Source organism: Urocitellus parryii, chromosome 7 (genome assembly GCF_045843805.1).
Source record: "Urocitellus parryii isolate mUroPar1 chromosome 7, mUroPar1.hap1, whole genome shotgun sequence".
NCBI classification, from domain to species: domain Eukaryota; kingdom Metazoa; phylum Chordata; class Mammalia; order Rodentia; family Sciuridae; genus Urocitellus; species Urocitellus parryii.
In genome coordinates this window covers 157,687,973-157,707,502 of record NC_135537.1, presented here as the reverse complement: position 1 = coordinate 157,707,502, position 19,530 = coordinate 157,687,973, and the positions used below count along the sequence as shown (strand labels likewise).

The 19,530-nt window shown below is 34.6% G+C and overlaps 1 protein-coding gene and 1 non-coding gene across 9 annotated transcripts in view; one reads left to right on the top strand and one right to left on the bottom strand.

The window, feature by feature from the left end:
* The window catches only part of Spag9 (sperm associated antigen 9), a 133,731-nt gene that overhangs the window by 94,564 nt on the left and 19,637 nt on the right, over positions 1 to 19,530 (bottom strand). For all 8 annotated transcript variants that reach the window (XM_026386873.2, XM_026386875.2, XM_026386874.2 and 5 more), the window contains exon 2: positions 14,576 to 14,696. In XM_026386873.2, coding sequence (XP_026242658.2) covers positions 14,576 to 14,696 — 121 coding nt within the window. The remainder of the gene's footprint in view (positions 1 to 14,575; positions 14,697 to 19,530) is intronic.
* Positions 16,828 to 16,959, top strand: LOC113181565 (small nucleolar RNA SNORA18). The gene has a single exon (XR_003300605.1). It is a non-coding gene; the product is annotated as a small nucleolar RNA SNORA18 (small nucleolar RNA).

The window sequence follows — 19,530 nt, the reverse complement described above, 5'->3', positions numbered from 1 at the left end:
AAAGGACTGGTTGGTGGCAGAATACCCTTGGATTCAATCCATAGTACCACAAAAACAAATATAACCAAGTTGTATTGTTCTGATTTCAGGATTCACAGGTAGACAGCAATAGTATTACCAAATTAGAGAAAATATAAAAGGAAACAAAGATGGGTAAGGAAAGATAAACTAGAATTACTTTGTTAAAGGTCATGTTGGTAATTTCTATAAGTAATATGTATATCCTTTGATAATATGTTCTTATTTATCCTACAGATATTTATACTTATGCCCAAAGATATGAAAATGAAGACCTACTGTAACGTATCTTATAATGACCTCCAAATTGGAATAACAACCAAATTTGCCATTAGAAGGTTGATCATGAAAATTATGGAAGTCATACAGTATCAATATCATGCAGTGGATTTCCTACTTACTTACCACATGACCACAAGTAAATTAACCTCCCTGGGTCTCAGTTTCCTTGAGCAGTTAACAGTATATCAGAATTGATATTAAGGGCTGGGGCTCTAGCTCAGTGATAGAGGGCATGCCTAGCACATATGAGGCACTGGGTTCGATCCTCAGCACCACATAAAAATAAATAAAGATATTGTGTCCAACTACAACTAAAAAATATTTTTTTAAAAAAGAATTGATATTAGGTTAATATTTGAAAAGGACAGTCAACTGTGCGTGGCACAAATGTGTTTTTCAAATGAAATACAATAATTAAAGATGCCCTCAAAAGAAATGCATTGTATCTATATATACTGACATGGGATACTGTTAAGAACTGAACAGGGGCTGGGGATGTGGCTCAAGCGGTAGCGCGCTCGCCTAGCATGCGTGCGGCCCGGGTTCGATCCTCAGCAGCACCACATACCAACAAAGATGTTGTGTCCGCCGAGAACTAAGAAAAAATAAAAAAATGTTAAAATTCTCTCTCTCTCTCTCTCTGTCCCCCTCTCTCTAAAAAAAAAATAAAAATAAAAAAAATAAAAAAAAAGAACTGAACAGAAGGGTGTTGAATATATATTGTAGAAAATTAAAAAAACAAAATACAGGGCTGGGGATATGGCTCAAGCGGTAGCGCGCTCGCCTGGCATGCGTGCGGCCCGGGTTCGATCCTCAGCACCACATACCAACAAAGATGTTGTGTCCGCCGAGAACTAAAAAATAAATATTAAATATTAAAAAAAAAATACAAAGCCACTAAAATGTCCACAAAACACTAGCTCTTTTCCACACTCTTCTTACTCAAACAAAAATTTTCCCACCTATTCTTTTGCTCTTTTCTTCTCTCATATCACATGTTCAATGTATAAACAAATTCCTTCCATTCTACCTTCAAAATTAATCTAGAATCTGACTCACTTCCCTCCCCCACTTTTTTTTTTAACCACCTCTGACAAACTTCCATCATGGTCCAAGATATGATCTCTTAATTAGATCATTGCAATTATATACTATCTAGTAGCTCAGCTTAGTCACTGTTCCAGTATATTCTCAAAAAAGTGTGGGTGGAATTGGAGAGTGACTGACTACTTTAAAATCCTTCAATGGTTTCCTGTCAAGTTTAAAAGTATGTTGGGAGTGGGGCATTCTTACAATGGTCTATAGAGTTACTCAGACCACCCTACCCTTGTCCCTAACCCCATACAAAACTTTGATGTCATTACCTAGGCGTTATGGACTAGATTGTGCGTTCATCCCATAATCTCATCATAGGTGAAAGCCTATGATGAAGTTAAACTCCCAATGTGATTGTGTTTGGGAGTAAGACCTAAAGGATGTAATTGAAGTTAAATGAGGTCATGACAGTGGAGCATTAATCCAATAGGATTCATGTCCTTATAAGAAGAAGAGACACCAGAAATCTTTCTCAACCTAGAAAGAAAAAAGTCATTTTGGGACACAGAAGACTTCTACCTGCCAACCTAGGTGAAGGGCCTCAGGAAAATCCAAACCTGCTTGTAGCTTGATCTTGGATTCCAACCTCAATTGTGAGAAATAAATTTCTGCTACTTCAACTATCCAGCTTATGGTAATTTGGTATGACAGCTTTAGCTTATTAATGTATCAACTAAAAACCATTAAGTAAGCCTCAGAGAAGCTTTCATACAAAGTGTTTGTTAAGTAACTTTGTCAGGGAACAGGGTCTATATCTTACAGAAACAGGTCATAGTTTTATACTATGGTCTGCATAACTTTGTTGCAATGGACTACTTAGCAAGACTATGGGAAAGAAGAAATAAAACCTCAATATATCACTATTTTTTGGATTTCCAATATTTATTTGAATGAACATGACCATTGTTGAAACTGGCTTGGGTTTATCTACAAAAATTCCTTGACGTTCTATTAATCAATTTATTCTCCTTAAACATTTTAGATTATCCCTATCTATAATTCCTTCGGTCTCCATTCACAGCTTTCTAATCCATTAGATTTACCTGCTACTTAGTTTATTCCCACTTGGCAACATATTTTTACTTTTGCCCCAAAAATAATATTTGATAAAGTATCAACCCATTCTCTAACCACCTTGAAGACAAAATTTTATACTTATTAATCTCATAAATGATCTGTAAATATTATTTCTTAGCAAGGAATTTATCACACACAAAAAGGACATTCAACACATGCAAACTACATGGGGTTATGCACAACTCGTTCCCTATCTATTGTTTTTAAACAGACTTTATTTTTGGAATGGCTTTAGTTCACAGCAAAACTGAGCAAAAATAAAGATATTTCCCATGTGCCCACCACCCTTTGCTCCACACAACCACAACATCCCAAGTGAGAGTGGTACATTTATTATAATCAATGAACCTACAATGACACATCATCACCCAAAGTACGTCATTTACATTAGGTTTTACTCTTGGTATTATGTATTATGCATCCTGGGTTCGGAAAAATGTACAGCGACATATACCCACCTTTAAAGTATCATGCAAACATACAAAGTAGGTTCCCTACTTTTAAAAATTCTCTGTGCTCCACCTATTCATCTTCTCCTACCTACCATCAATCCTCAGCAATCACTGTTTTTTTTTTTTTTTTTTTTTTTACTGTCTCTGTAGTTTTGCCTTTTCTACATGGTATATAATTAAAATCATATCATAGACTTTTCAGATTGGCTTCTTTCACTTAGTAATAAGCATTTGAGATTACTCCATGTCTTTTTGTGATTTGATAGATCATTTCATTTTAGCACTGAATAATGTTCCATGGTATAGATTACCATGGCCTATCCTGTTATTTTCATATGAGCCAAAAGTCTTGAAATTACAAGCCTTAGAAATCATCATTTCTAAGCACAAAAGTTATATTCTTAATTCAGAAAAGTTGTATTTTAAGATATTTTCAACTAGTACTGTGTATGTGGAAAATCTGTATAACAGATGATGTCCATGTTTTCAATGCAAAATAAATCATAACTACACTTAAGCCAAGCTCTGTTTCAGTTTTTTATACAAATACATTTTTCCTATTACACTAGTTAATAGCAGGCAAAATACTGAATTTTGCATCATCTTAAATAAAAACAATTTTCCTGGTTAAAAATGTCTAAATAAATTAGATTTAAATCTAATCAGCTTGTCTAGCAAAGTATATCATCTACTTGTATCTTCCCCTCCAATCCAGTACAAGAGTAAATTATAGCCTACTGACCTCACCTACTTACTTGAGATCTTTTACTAATTTACTTGTCTGTCACATTAAACAGAAAGTTGATCATTTTGTATAGTTATACTCAAAAGTGTCACTGATAACTAATCATACAAATCAAAACAAGAAGATTAATAATATATTACCCCCATTATTATTATGTAACCACACAGCTTTATAGAGAAAGTTCAAACATTAGTTTATCTACTTCCCCATTTATGAACAAGGCACTAAACAAGTCAGGATACCAAGGGGAAATCCAAGGAATATGTTCCCCAAGTAGTTGTCCATTACATTTAACTGCAAAAGTTAGGCTTTCACACAGCTAAATTAGAGTTTTGGTTATTTCTGGCTGTGAGACCAGCAGGATATACAGGCAATTCAAAGTAGTGAGGACTGGGCATAGCAACATGCCTATAATTAATTCCAGGGGCTGCAGAGGCTGAGGCTGGATTGCACATTCAAAGCCAGCCTCAGAAACTTAGTAAGACCCTAAGCAAACTTAGCAAAACTTCATCTCAAAATTTAAAATATATATATATATATATATATATATATATATATATATATATATATAAAAGGGCTGGGATATGACTCAATGGTTAACCATCCCTGGGTTCAATACCTGGTACCAATAAATGGGCGGGGGGTGGGTGGGCAGTGAGGGATCACAAATACATATAATTCAGTCCTAAAAAGAAATGTAGTACCAATGCATAATACAATATGAATGAACTTTATGCTGAGTGAAAGAAGTGGTCACAAAAGACTCTCTATTGTAAGATTCTGTATGAACTATCTGGGTTATACAAGTCCACAGAAACCAAAAGTAGACTAGTAGTCATCAGGGAGTAGGGGAAGCAGGGAAGTGCTAATAGAGAGAATGCTAATAGGTATGGAGTTTCCTTTTGGGGTGATGAAAATGTTCTCGTATTAATAGTGGTGATCATACAACTTTGCAAATATATTAAAAACTTCTGAGTTGTACACTCTATGTGGTGGATCTTATTATATTCTAATTAGATTTCAATTTAGAAGAGTAATGACTAACTTAACCCTTAACACAAACATCAGAAAATTTATCTCCTAATTTAATAATAACCTATCTTTTAAAGGAAAAACAAATAATAAGGGAATGAAATCTCAACATTTAGTAATGTTGACTAAATTAATGAATATGCAATGACAGGGTTTTTGTTTGTGGGATTTTTTGCAGTGTTGGGAATAGAATTCAGGCAAGTGCTCTATCATTAACCTGCAATTAAGAGTTTCAAAGCAATGATAAAATCAAAACAGGAACCTTACGTTATTTTTTAAAAATAATTGTTACATTTTCTTTAAAAGTTCCTCCTTCTGAGGCCAGTGCTGTGGCTCAGTTGTAGAGTGCTCATCTAGCATGGATGAGGCACTGGGTTCAATCCTCAGTACCACATAAAAATAAATGAATAAAATAAAGGCATTATGTCCAACTACAACTAAGAAAAAATATAATTTTTAAAAAGGGGTGGGGGTGTGTAACTCAGTGGTAGACAACTTGCCTAGCAAGTTCAAGACCCTGGATTGACTCCATAGTACCATCCCCCCAAAAAAAAATTATCAGACTGTATATAATTTTCATAATTTGTCTGCTAAAACAACCAGAGTTAGCTTAATATATATCAGCTTATAAACATTTATGAGGACATTATTCATTTAATGTCCTCATAAAAGATGTCATAAATCCAAGGTATATTATTACCCCATTACACTTAAGAGTAGTGTCTATAGTCAGGTGTGGTGGCACACACCTGTAATCCCAGCAGCTCAGGAGGCTGAGGTAGGACGATCAAGAGTTCAAAGCCAGCCTCAGCAATTTAGTAAGGCCCCAAGTAACTCAGTGAGATGCTGATTCTAAATGAATACAAAAAAAAGCTGGGTATGTGGTCCAGTGGTTAAGTGCCCCTTGATTCATTCCCCAGTACCAAAAAAAAGAAAAGAAAAAAAAAAAAGACTAGTGTTTATGTCTGTTATGCTGAATGACTTTCTTTTAAAAAAAATTTTTTTTATTGGTTCTTTTTAGTTTTATGTGACAGTAGACTGTATTGTGACATACTATATGTAGTATAACTTCCCATTCTTGTGGTTGTACATGATGTGAAGTTACATTCGTCCTATACTGAATGACTTTCTGAATGCTATTCTGGCAATTATTCTCTCCTCCCTAACACAACAATTACCTAGACAGAAATGTTAATGACTTTCTGTATTTCTTTATCTGTACTGTGATCTAAATATTATCTTTTTAGGTATATACAGTACCAATCATATAAAGATCATAAAATATTATCCTATAAACGATTATATAATACATAAATTATGTATTATATATACACACATGCCGACTGAGATTATGTAATACACTAAAATCATATAGTACAAATTCAGAAGCTCTCAATCTTTTCTGAAAATAACTCAGTACAAAAACATATCCAATAAATTCAATTTACTAAGGTTTAAGTCATGTGAGATGGTACAAACATTTTTGAAAAGTACCTTTTAGCACAGGGAAGAGGCATCTCAAGAGTCCTGAATGCCACTAAGGAAACAGTAAAGGAAAAAGGAGGAAAAAAAGAAGGGAAGGGTAGAGCAGAAAAGTAAAGTCAAGTCCTTAGTCAAGGACTATAGATATCCCAGAAGCCTCAAGTACCATAAAGTTAACCAATGCCTATATTGTTATATTACTTCTGAAACGTATTGCAAGGTCATTTCTCGTTTAATAGTTCCCATGTGAACCCAAACTTCAAAATAATCTCAGGAAAAATCCTAAAATCTTATCTTCTTGCACATCAAAACAAGCTACAACCTGCCATTAACTGGCAATAAACAAGTTTCTGTTTATCCTACCTATTCCAAAACAAAAGATAACCAATCTGCAAATTTTTTTTTAATCTGCTAATTTTCTAGGGAGGGAAAATGAAATCATGATACCTAAAAGGAAAAAAGTAGGAGGACGACAAGAAAAAAATAATCAAAACTCTTCCCCCTTATAATAGCTAATTGAGACACTTTAGCCTCAATTTGAATGCTCTTTCTTTTCCATCTTTCCAAAAAGCAAGAGGATGTGATTAAGGCAGGAAGAGCCACCTGCTCTGCCGGCTCAAAATCAGAGCTTACCTCCTTAGATTGATGGCCTTTGCCAAGTTTGGAACACCTTCCATCTCTGTTGTCTTCTGCCCCATCAGACTGCTGATAGGCCTATGGGGGGAAGAAAGAGAAACAGACCTGCTAGAATGCCATATCCAACTCATTATTTGCCTTCCCAAAAGGAATCATTAATTCTTACTATTCATGGAAGGCAGATAATCCAACTATCTGTTACTGGACCTCAGAAGATTGACTTTGGTCTTTCAGAAATTCTCCTTGAATAATTTACCATTGAAACTCCCCCAAAATAAGCAAGAATCAAATGCTGACTTCAGAGCAAACAAATCTAAGACAACCGCATCAAACAGTAATATAAACCTCTCCTCTACCAACTAAGTCCTTCACCATGTCTTTAAATCTCAACTTTTCAGACAGAAAAATTAATCAATAACATTGTGAAAAATTATAAATATTTTAAAGTGCTCATGAATCAATGATCACATACTGAAAATAGAGTGGAATAACTTCAAAGAATTCCTGGGGATAGGGACTTCTAACAATCTGACACAGTCATGCTTTGAAGATGTCACCTAAGCCATCCACAACAAAACTAGCTCTCCTACCTAAAGATTCTATGTAGGGAAAGGCCATGCTTTACTTTAGTACATATTCCTGTGTATTCCTCTATGGTCAAGAAATACTTCCTCATTACCAACAAAAACCAACAAATTCATTTCTTCTAATTTAACCCTCTGAGATTACAGAAACCCAGCTTGGCATCTTTCTTATCTACCATCCCTTTTTATGTTTGAAGAAGAAACTAATTGATTTTTTTTTCCTGTTCTCTAAGCCCAACTACCAGAAACCTTTAGTCCTTACTCAGAGAATTAATTTTCTGGGTTAGCTCTAGTTCTAGGTATTAATTATAAACTACAATGGTAAGGTTCTCAGTAGACAACACTAGACTACAAAAGTGGAAGAGTGTAAATACAAATAATTAAACATAAAACAGAGCAGAAGACCACAGTATTACCTATGAAGCAGAAGTAATAAAATATTACTATTTGCATAAATTATCTTGTGTCTGCTTTCCTGCTTTCCCTCTTATAGACACTTAAAAAAAAAAACAGAAAACAAATAAATGAAAAAAAAAAACAGTCCTTAAACAAAACTTAATTCAATTCAGATATTCTTTTTTTTTTTTTTTTTTTTTTTGGTATTGGGAGTTGAACTCAACCACTAAGTGATATTTCCAGCCCTTTTTTAGATTTTTATTTAGAGACAGAGTCTTTGCTGAGTTACTTTGGGCCTTGTTAAGTTGCTGAGGCTGGCTTTGAACACAGATCCTCCTGCCTCAGTATGCTGAGTCACTGGGATTACTGAACCCAGGGCCCCATGCATGGTTCTCAAGTGCTCTACCACTAAGCTACAACTTCCACACCTTTTTAATATTTTATTTTCACACAAGGTCTCCCTAAGTTGCCCAGACTGGACCCAAACTTTTGATCCTCCTGTCTCAGCTTCCTGAATAGAGACTTCCAGGCAAGCACTACCATGGCCTATGGAAGAATAATTTAAATATGGTAACCAGGTAAATTCAAACCAGTAGTTACAAAGTTTGTTCTGAGTATCTGGATAGCTAAAATAGAAAATAAAATAGCCATTAAATAATTTTGTCTTTTTTGGCTCTAGGGATCAAACCCAGGGACACTTTACCACTGAGCTACAACCCAGTAAATTTTTTTGTTGTTGTTGTTGTTTTTAATTTTGAGACAGGACCTTGCTAAGTTATTGAGGTTGGCCTCAAACTTGCAATCTTCCTGCCTCAGCCTCCCAAGTAGCTGGGATTACAGGCGTGCACCACCATGTGCAGTTGACTGTTAAATAATTTTTATTAGAGAAAGAAGGCAGCATTGTTCCTCAGGAAAAATAATAATTGTTAATAGATGGCATTCCTTTTGGATGTTCAATATGTGCAGACATAGAAACGATAGATTATGCAACAAGTAAAATACTTACAAAAAATTAAGGAAAGATACAAATTTATACATACACTCCAACTGCAGTGATTTAAAACATGATATATGTGGAATAAAGACTAGGCCATACACATAACATGCCCCAAGCAAAAAATAAACTATGATTTCTTTCACTAGAAGGACCATATCATAATCCTTTGTATAACAAACATACCACAACCAATGTGGAATGCTGGGCATAATGCAGTAGTTTACATTTAAATGTAAAAATTAAAATATTTTTTATTTTAAAATATTAAAATATTTTTTCTAGTTGTAAATGGACACAATACCTTTATTTTATTTATTTGTAAGTGCTGCTGAGGATTGAACGCAGTGCCTCACCCATGCTAGGCAAGCACTCTACCACTGAGCTACAACCAGCCCTTACTTTTTTTTTGGGGGGGGGGCACTGGGGATTGAACTCAAGGGGCACTCAACCACTGAGCCCCGGACCCAGCCCCATTTTTATTTTATTTAGAGACAGGGTCTCACTGAGTTGTTTAATGCCTTGCTTTTGCTGAGGCTGCCTTTGAACTCAAGATCCTCCTGTCTCAGCCTCCCAAGCCACTAGGATTACAAGTGCGCACCACAGCACCCTGCCACATTTTTAACTGTATAAAAAAGCCTATATTTATCTGACAGACTTAAGATAATATTTGGCTTACAAGATAGAAATACTAAATAAACGACAGAAATGAATATAAAAAGTATTTTTTGACAAAGGACTCCTTACTGTCACACTATGAATGGCAAAGTTCATTAGCTAAAAAGCACCAAACTGGACTTTATAAGTTCACAACTTCCTTATTGCAAACCATCAATATACGTTGAAATGTATACCACATATACACTTCAGATTCTTATTTAAGACTCACAAGATGCTAATTACCAATATTGTTTTGTTACTCCCAGATAAGGAATAATATACACCATTTTTTGAGATGCTTTATTCATGTTGGAACAAAATAAAAAATATTTCTTATTCAATTTTTTAAAAGAGAACCAGAAATCTCTAAAATCAAACATTACCACAAAATTGTAATAAGATTTTTTTATAAATCAATTTCTCAACAATGTTATTATATCATACCACAACCACATTCCACACTTCAAAAGCTGTAAAATGTGGCCTTTAATTCAGTTCCTCTTTCTTTATATTTTTCTTGCTTCTCAAATAGCTAATAACTGCAACCAAATTTTCCCCGTTTTAATACAGGAAGTAGTTTTCAGAACAGAACTTGTGTTCTATTATGGCTATGTTTTAAGAGATATATGCCCTAAAACATTCATCAGTTGACATGCTCAGTCTTCTAAAATTAAAGACTCTAACACATTGTACATATATAAATACGGAAACTAGACAAAGTACAGTTGTCATATGGCACTCAATAAATGGTACTAAAGAGAAAAAACTACCTACCTACTCCTTCTTTCCTATAGGTATCACCAACTGTAATTTCAGAGGCCCTGAAATTATGATCCATGAGGTGAGGCTGTAATGAGTTGTAAGTTAAATTAAATATTGGGCTATAATTATTTTAACAAAAATCACTATATTTGGGCTGGGGATGTGGCTCAAGAGGTAGCGCGCTCGCCTGGCATGCGTGCGGCCCGGGTTCGATTCTCAGCACCACATACAAAGATGTTGTGTCCGCCAATAACTAATAAATAAATAAATATTTTTAAAAATCACTATATTTTTCTTAAAACAATTAATAGTAGACTTTTTAAAAACTAGCAAAAATAGTGTGTTTACTATTATACAAAACATTACACTATTGGAGCAGTGGCTTGAGAGTCTGATGTGGGAGGACCACTTGAGCCCAGAAGTAAAAGGCCCGTCTGGGCAACATAGTGAGACCCATCTCAAAAGAAAGAAAAAAAATTATGAGGCTGTGATAGAGCATTTGCCAAGCATGGTAAGGCTCTAGGTTCAATCACTGGCACCACAAAAAAAAAAAAAAAAAAAAAAAAAAAGGATGAATATAAAAAGAATACATTCTGGGCTGGGGATGTAGCTCAAGCGGTAACGGGCTCGCCTGGCATGTGTGGGGCGCTGGGTTCGATCCTCAGCACCACATAAGATGTTGTGTCCACCGAAAACTGAAAAATAAATATTAAAAAATTCTCTCTCTCTCTTCTCTCTCTCAAAAAAAATATTCTGACATACATCTACTGAAATTTGTTTCATCTTCTAAAAAGCAATTATTCACTGAGCATGTTGACACGTGCCTATTATTACGACTACTCTAGAGCTGAAGCAGAATTTTAAGTTGGAGCCCGACTTGGGCAATTTAGCAAGGCCCTGCCTCAAAGATGTAGCTCACAGAGTATTCTTGGATTTTAATCCTACCTCCCCCAAAAAGCACTTATTCCAAGGCCTATGTTTCCAGTAGTATATGGCATTAATGATATAAATGATTATCTTCTACCACTGTCCAAAAAATGAGGGGGTTTGGTTCATATTGGAGATTTCAGGGAGAGAAAACTCACAGAATAAAGGAAAAAAAAAAAGTCAAATATTTTCCAAAAATAAGTGGGATTATATTTAAATGTAACAAGATAAAGACTAGGGGGAAAAGTTCAATGTATATACTTAGATTTCATAGCCCCAGTTAAGGATTAGAGGAAAATAGAAGAAAGTGAGAGAAAAACAATTAGAAAACACAAAAAGACTCCAAGATCTCAAAAGCAGAGGGAATAAGTTCCAAAGTATTAATAATAGAGAACTCATTTACAGCCTCACTTGGTGAATCAAAAAATTTAGTTGTATAAACTCTACATCTGAATGGTCAATTTTACTTAACCAAAGTTGTACATTCTTTAATTGTTATTTTTTTATATTTATTATTTTTTAGTTTTTTTAGGTGGACACAATATATTTAATATTTTTAAGTGGTGCTGAGGATCGAACCCAGTGCCTCATGCATGCCAGGTGAGCACACTACCACTTAAGCCATATCCCCAGCCCCTCTTTAATTTTTATTTGGACACCAAGATAAATTTCAAAATGGGATAGAGACTCACTGGTTAAATTTGTGGGAAGATATATTAATAAGAAAAATAAAGTTTTCAGATCAAATTAAACTCAAGACCTAATTCAATATTTAATATAGAATTTATTCCTTCCTTCCCTAGAGTATTATCAATTTTAAAAGGCACCTAATTTTTAAAAATGTCTCTGAATTACAATAAAAACATGATAATACTTTCTGGAAAGAATAAAGGAAAAAAATAGTCAAATATTTTCCAACAATAGGTGGGATTATATTTAAATGTAACAAGATAAAGACTAAGGGGAAAAGTTCAATGTACATACTTAGGTTTACATACTTAGGATACAACAGAATGTGATGATTTCCAAAAAGCTGAATGTGCCTCACTAGACTGGACACTGAGATAAATAATTCTCCTAAATTGACTATTTACCTTAGTTAAGAAACTGGGTTTTTTTTTAATTCTTATTAGAAGGAACAGAAAATAAATTTTTAAATCTTAGAATCAAAAGGCTAATATGCCTATGAACAAATGAGTAACTCATTCCATTTACTTTTGTTTAAAAAAAAAAAGCAGCAGTATTTTCTCTGAATGTGACAGACATTTTACATTTTACGGTACTGTGACATAAAAAATACAATTTCAATAAAAGGTGATTCTTCTTCTTTCTTTCCACACAAGCAGATTACTTAATGCATAAATGGATTTTAAATAAGGAATTTCTTTCCAAGTCAAAAGAAAAATGTCTACTGAAAACTTGGCACTTTTTAGAAATCAAGAAAAAATTTAATATTTTAAACAAATGAAAATTAGATTGACTCTGCCAATTGTGCCTTTAATGTTTGGTTCTAAAAATACTATCTAATCCCCAATATGAAAATGAGAATTAAAACATTATCTTTTTTTAAATATATTTTTTAGATGTTAATGGACCTTTATTTTATTCATTTATTTATATGTGGTGCTAAGAATTGAACCCAGTACCTCACACATGCTAAGCAAGTGCTCTACCACTGAGCCACAACCCCAGCTCCTAAAACATTATCTTTGCTAGCTAAATTTTCTTTTTTGTTAGAGAACACTCAATCCTTAAAATGTTTCAAAAGCTTGCATTTGCCACAAGACAGTTTTTCCAGATGAGTGGTCCACAGTAATGTGACTCCAGTTATGTAAGAGTGTATGCACCAAGTAGTCTACGTAGAACCTAGAATAGAATCATAGCAGTTGCTCAATGTATTCCATGTTAACCAAGGAAAGGAATATAATTCTAGGTATCTTCAAGCCTAAATTGACATATGACATATGGCTCATTTTATTGATATTTGTTACAAAATATCTATTAGCTCTCTTCTATGATATTGCTTAATAGTCATGAATTTTTTTTTAATTCCAGAATGAACTCCAGGTTTCCAGTGATTTTGATTTAGCTCTATTAGGTCCTTTTAGAGGTTTAGAAGACACACACTCAGTTCTCACATACATTCCAAGCCAGGTGGCAAAAGCTACTCATCATGAATGGCAGTCCCTTAACAGCAGGTGTCACTAAAGAGCCTCATGGTTGATGTGGGAAAGGGTAAAACTGCTTAACCATCTCTTGGTTCCCTGGAATTCTGAAAGTTTACAATGCTGGGATGGAAAAGCAGAGAACTCTTTATTTACCTATGTCAGATATGAAAATAGGTCATGAAGTTTCTCACTTTTCTTTTTGTAGTTTTGACTTGATTAGGTCTATTTTCATTAGCCAAAAAGGGGAAACCAACCTTGAGGTTTGAAACAATTACTTTTTTAATTTTTTATTTTATTTTTTGGTACCAGGAATTGAAACCAGGGTTGCTTTACCATTGAGTCATATCCCCATCCCTTTTTATTTATTTATTTATTTTTTACTTTCTGAATCTGGGTTTTTTTAAACAATTTTTCATATCTTTGTTTGTATATAAATTATGTTGACACCCAATTCAAGTCTTCATACATGTACTTTGTATAATGATGTCCATCACATTCCACCATCCTTGCTAATCCCCTGCCCCCTCCCTTTCCCTCCCACCCCTCTTCCCTATCTAGAATTCATCTAATCCTCCCATGCTCTCCCTCCCTACCCCACTATGAATCAGCCTCCTAATATCAGAGAAAGGCCATCCCTTTTTATTTGTTGAGGCTGGCCTCAAACCTGTGATCCTGCGTCAGCTTCCTGAGTTGCTGTGATTACAAGTACGTGCCACCATAAACTGCTAAAACAATTATTTTAAAAGTCAAGAATAACATGAAATTATATTAAATTATATTTTAAAAAAATCTAAAAAAATGGACTTCTGTTCCTTTAAATACCCTTACATTTCAATTAGAAGGGAACAAAAAAAGAGACTTCATTTTTTTATATATACTTTCAAACTTGAGTTTCTCTTACATTTTTAAACTTCAGAAACATACAGAAACAATGCAACTTTGTGTACTTGATCAAAATTAGAAGAAATGATCCACACATACGAACATGCATAATGGATATAGGAAAATGTTAACTACAAATGGACTGAAAACTAAATTGAAGATGTGAGTCTTAAGTATTTTTGATTTAGCCATTTCTGCATACATGGGTACTATGTGAAAAGTGAAGAAAAAGAACTAACCCCAACACCCAGGTCTTACTTTTGAGTCTGGGACAACCATTTTAAGTATATATTTGGAACTCTTTTCAAATGTCAAGGTGAATTATTGTACTATTAGAGTTCACTCTTTAACATGTATTTATGTGCAGACATATTTTTACTTACTCTGATCAGCATAGTTTTTTGCTTTGAGTTCAAGTTGTCTTGTTTGAGATTCTAGAGATTCCACTCGGGTCTGTAAATCCTTTTTTTCCTGTTCTTGAGAATCTTCGAATTCAATGAATTTCTAATAAAGAACAATACACATTTTCATTAGAAAAGTGAAAATCTTTTTTACATTCTCAACTCCTGTGCTTTCTATTATCAAGAATAACAAGTATTAACTACTTACAGAAATCTCAGAATTGTAAATTTAGTTTCTCTATAAAAATTACACCTAAAAACCTCCAAATACAGAAGTATAAATATGACAAAATAACAGTGTTTTTTCCCCTTCATATAATAGGTATTTCAAAGGAAATACACATGTCCTACTACAAACATATAAATCCATTAGCATACTTACATATTCATCTTGAGCTCAAAACATGATTTTTAATATATAGTATGTATAATGAAAAATAAGAGAATAATGAAATAATAAAATTTGTTAATGAATTATGTGATTAATAAGCAGTCTTCGGGTTGGGGGTGTATTTCAGTATCTCTTGCCCAACATGCAGAAGACACTGAATTCAATCCAACACAAATAAAATAATAATAAAATAAAAATAAAATCAGTAGTAAGTGCTCTTGATTGCACCTGAACCATAGTGTTTAAATTTCTAAGAAGAGATCAGGGGCTAGGAATGTCTCCAATAACCACATTTATAGTTTGTTACACCTATCCTCAAGGAGATAATAGTTAAATGCAATCATTAAATCTCGGTCTTCATCTTACTTGATATATCAACAGCATCTGACAACTCATCACTCACTCCTTCTTAAAACACTTTTTTTCTCATTTAGCTTCCAGGGTTTTTCCTTGTTAAGAATTTAATTATTCTAAAATTCTACATAGCTGCTCTTCTCAATCCTCTTGATTAGTGCCTTCTTCCCAACTTCTTCACATTGGTCTTTAGACAATTTTTGTCTTCCTTTTTCACTTATTCTTTGGTGATCTCATCCATTTTCATGGCATTAAATACTAACCATATGCTGACAAATTTCTATCTCTAGCCCAGACCTGAATTTCAGATTTGAATATACTATAATCTAATGGACATTTTATTTAGATGTCGAATAGTCATTTTTAAAAAATATTTTTAGTTAAAAAAATATTTTTAGTTGTAGATGGACACAATACCTTTAGTTTATTAATTTATTTTTATGTGGTGCTGAGCATTGAACCCAGAGCCTCACACATGCTAGGCAAGCATTCTACTGATGAGCCACAACGCCAGTCCCCTCGAATAGTCATCTTAAACTTAGTATGTCAAAATTAGTGCACACCCGTAATCCCAGCAACTCAGAAGGCTTAGGGAGGAAATCACAAGCTTGAGACCAGCCTGGGCAACTTAGTGAGATCCTATATCAAAATAAAATAAAAAGGAATGAGGGTTTGTATAGCTTTGTCGTAGAATGCCCTTGGGTTCAATCCCCAGCACCACAGGGGAGGAAAAATTTTACTATCTATGGTCATTTGTTCAGGCCCAAAACTTTAGAGTCAATTTTGACTCTTCTCATTCTCTAATACCTCCTCCTATCCGCAAATCTACCTCAGATCCAATTTTTTTTTTTAAGGGTAAAAGCGTAGCATTTATTCAAGTGAGAAGAGACACAGCTTCCACAGGGCAAGAGGGGACCCAAAAGGGTTGCCACTTACGCATACTAGTCTAGGGGCTTATACAGTTCCTAGGTAGACATACCGACCAATATCTATGATAATCAGGTCTTGGAAAAGTACCAGTGCTATTGGTCAAAATCTATGCTAAACAGGTATGGGAAGATGTTAAGGTTTTGGCAAACCCTTGAATCTGTAGACTTCATTCAGACAGGTCCTGCCTCTCTATTCCCATCATCTGGGACAAAAGAATTGACTGAATTTTTGGAATGTTTCTATAGGTTAACCTCTAGGAGAGGTCTTCATTAAAAAAGGCTTAAATGGGGTCCATTACCTATCCTATTCACTCCCCCCCTTCAGAAGAAGTGCCCCTAACTGCCATTAGGGGAAGAAGGGATGACCTCTGCCTACACAGCCTGAAAAGGGGTGTTAAAAAGAGGATGGGTCCTTCTACAGAGGCCTATTTAAGGGCCCCCAGTAGGAGTTTGGTTTTGGATTCCATCTGTAAACCCATTTGTAGTTTGGGAATCTCACATATCAGGGTAGTCCAGAAGTCTATGGTGGCAGTTGGTGATTGGATAAGATATACAAAGGGGTTGAGGTCTATCCCGATGGGGCTTCTCTTGTAGCCACTCGTTGTTGGAAATGCCTCATAGAGTAATTCTGTGGTTTTGCTTTCCTCATAGGACTGTTTGTTAGGCCTGTGGGAAGTAACTACAAGACAATTAAAAAGTATGAAAGACCTAATTTTTCTTTTTATCTTAGATATTGGCATATTCCACATCTGTACTACTGAGTGTGATAATAGGATCCTAAAGTCAAATTACTTGAAGAAATTAAATCCTGAATAACTTAGGTGGAGAATTGTGAAATCATCTGGGCTCTTGAAACAAACAGATAAGCATCAGATCTTCTAAAAAGGGTATTCTTGGAATGGACAACAAAGGAATCATAATGGAAATTCCTTAAATAAAAATTTATTGACTTAAAATTACACACTTTTAAAAGAAAAACACCATTCTAAAGAAGAGTCAGCCTGTATTTTTGGCTCGAAGTTTCTCTAGTGTTTTCTGTGGAGAGAATAAATAAAAAATAAGCAGCAGTTCCTATTGTGGTATGCCCTAAATATAAGAAGGGAGGGGGCTTGTTTACCTTATGAAATTCTTTTGCCCTTTCTCTGTTCTGGGCATAAGCTTCTTGTTTTGCTTTCTCTACCTTTTGTTGTTTCACTTCAGCTAATTGATTATATAGTCTGAAAGTAATTTATATGGAATCAAATACAATATTGAAGAAAAATGAGCTACTAAAAATAAAGCAAAAAAAAAAAGCTAAAAAAAAAAAAAAAAAGATATACAAAGGGCCGGAATGATACTTTCCAAAGGATCCAGGATGAGCCCCCAAAGATGAAACTGGATTTTCAGTCTCTGCACCTACAGTATTGCAGCAGAGCCCAGCTGCCCACCAGTGCCCCCTTTCTAGGCTCTTGTTTCATGAATCTGAAGGATAAAATCTACAGATGAGCAAGAGTGAATGTAAAAGAGTAAAATTTATTCAAATGAGAAGAGACCGAGCTCCAGTAGGCCAAGAGGGGACCCAATAAGGGTACCTCCAACCATTTTTTATCATCTCCACCCCCACCCTTGTTTATGCCACCAATATCTATTGCTTGGATTATTGTTATACAATAGCCTCTTTGTTGGTCTCCTCACTTCCACTTGGGCCTCTACAATACATTCTCAACTCAGTTATTAGGGTGATCCTTTAAAAACTAATTCAGATTAGGGCTGGGGTTATATAACTCAGTGGTAAAGCACTTACCTAGCACATGAGAGGCACAGCACCACATAAAAATACATAATAAAGGTTTATTGTATTCAACTACAAGTAAAAATCAACAAAAATTTATTAAAAAAATAAACTAAGATTAATTTTCTCCTGCTCAAGACTCTCTGATGTTTTTTATATTCTTCCCCATAACCCTTACCATGGCCTCCCAGGACCTAGACAATTTGCTCCCGCCATCCCCTTACTTCATTGATGTCATCCCATATTTATTCCTCCTCCTAATTTATCCCTTCTTCTCATTCTCTGATTCAAGGTTCTAGCAGTTTTTTCAACACTCTGAGCCTTTGCATTTGCTTCCTGCTGCTTGGAAATTTCATCTTCCAAATATCCAAATGGCTTGCTCCCTCCTCACCCTCCTTTATGTCCTAACTCAAATGACACTTTCTTTAAAAACAAACAAACAAACAAGACCTTAGCAAGATCTTCTTTGGCCATCCTACTTAAGACTGTAATAATCATTCCCTATCTCCTCTCTCTGCTTATTTCCTCCAGAGCACTTCTCTCCATCTAGCATGTTATATATTTCAGTAATTTATCTTATTTATTATGGGCCTGTCCTCAATAGAATGTAGGCTCCATGAAAGCAAGGACATTTGTTTTATTCACTGCTACAATCCTGGTACAAAAAATGATGACAGAACATAGCATATTCTCCAATATTTGTTAAATTAAGGAACCAATAACTGAATAAAACTTTGAGTAATCTGAAATCCATATAGAAAAATATTATAAGTCATACACAAAACAAATTTGGATTTTCTAAATATACACTAATTTTCACGTTCAATTTTCAGTCCATTACCTATGTTATTTGTCCTCAAGCTTTTTAATCACTATAGAGAAAAAAATAATAATTTTTTTTCCCACACACATTGCCTTCCTTTGGGGAAATTCCTCTACCCAGTTTCACATTAATTCTATTAGTCATGTAATCTGATTGGTACTGACTCCATCTCCCTAGGGGGAAATGATCTAGACTGGTTAAGGTTCTTTTTGGGACATCTACCAGTTATTAGAAAAAAATACTACCTGTTATGGCTCAGATATAATTTGTCCCTATCAAAATTCATTTTGAAATCTGATTCTCAGTGTAGCAGTGTTGGAAGGTGGTAGGACCTTTAAGAGGGAATTAGATTGTTAAATTGGATAAAATACCTTTGTTATATAAGGACACTGCTCTTGAGGAATTGGATTAGTCAATCCAAGAGCAAGATGTAAAGCAAGTGAGGCAGTCCCTCATATTTTGTCTCTTCCACACATACCCACTTGCCCTTCCACTTTGGGACATGAATTGAAGCAAAACAAAGCCCTCACCAACTGCCCATCTTGGATTTCCAAATGCCACTAGAACTGTGAGCCAAAATAACTTCTTTTCTTTACGAATTATCCCATCTCAGATATTATGTTACAGCAATAGAAAGCAAACTTAAGACACCACCTTCTCCTCCTCTGG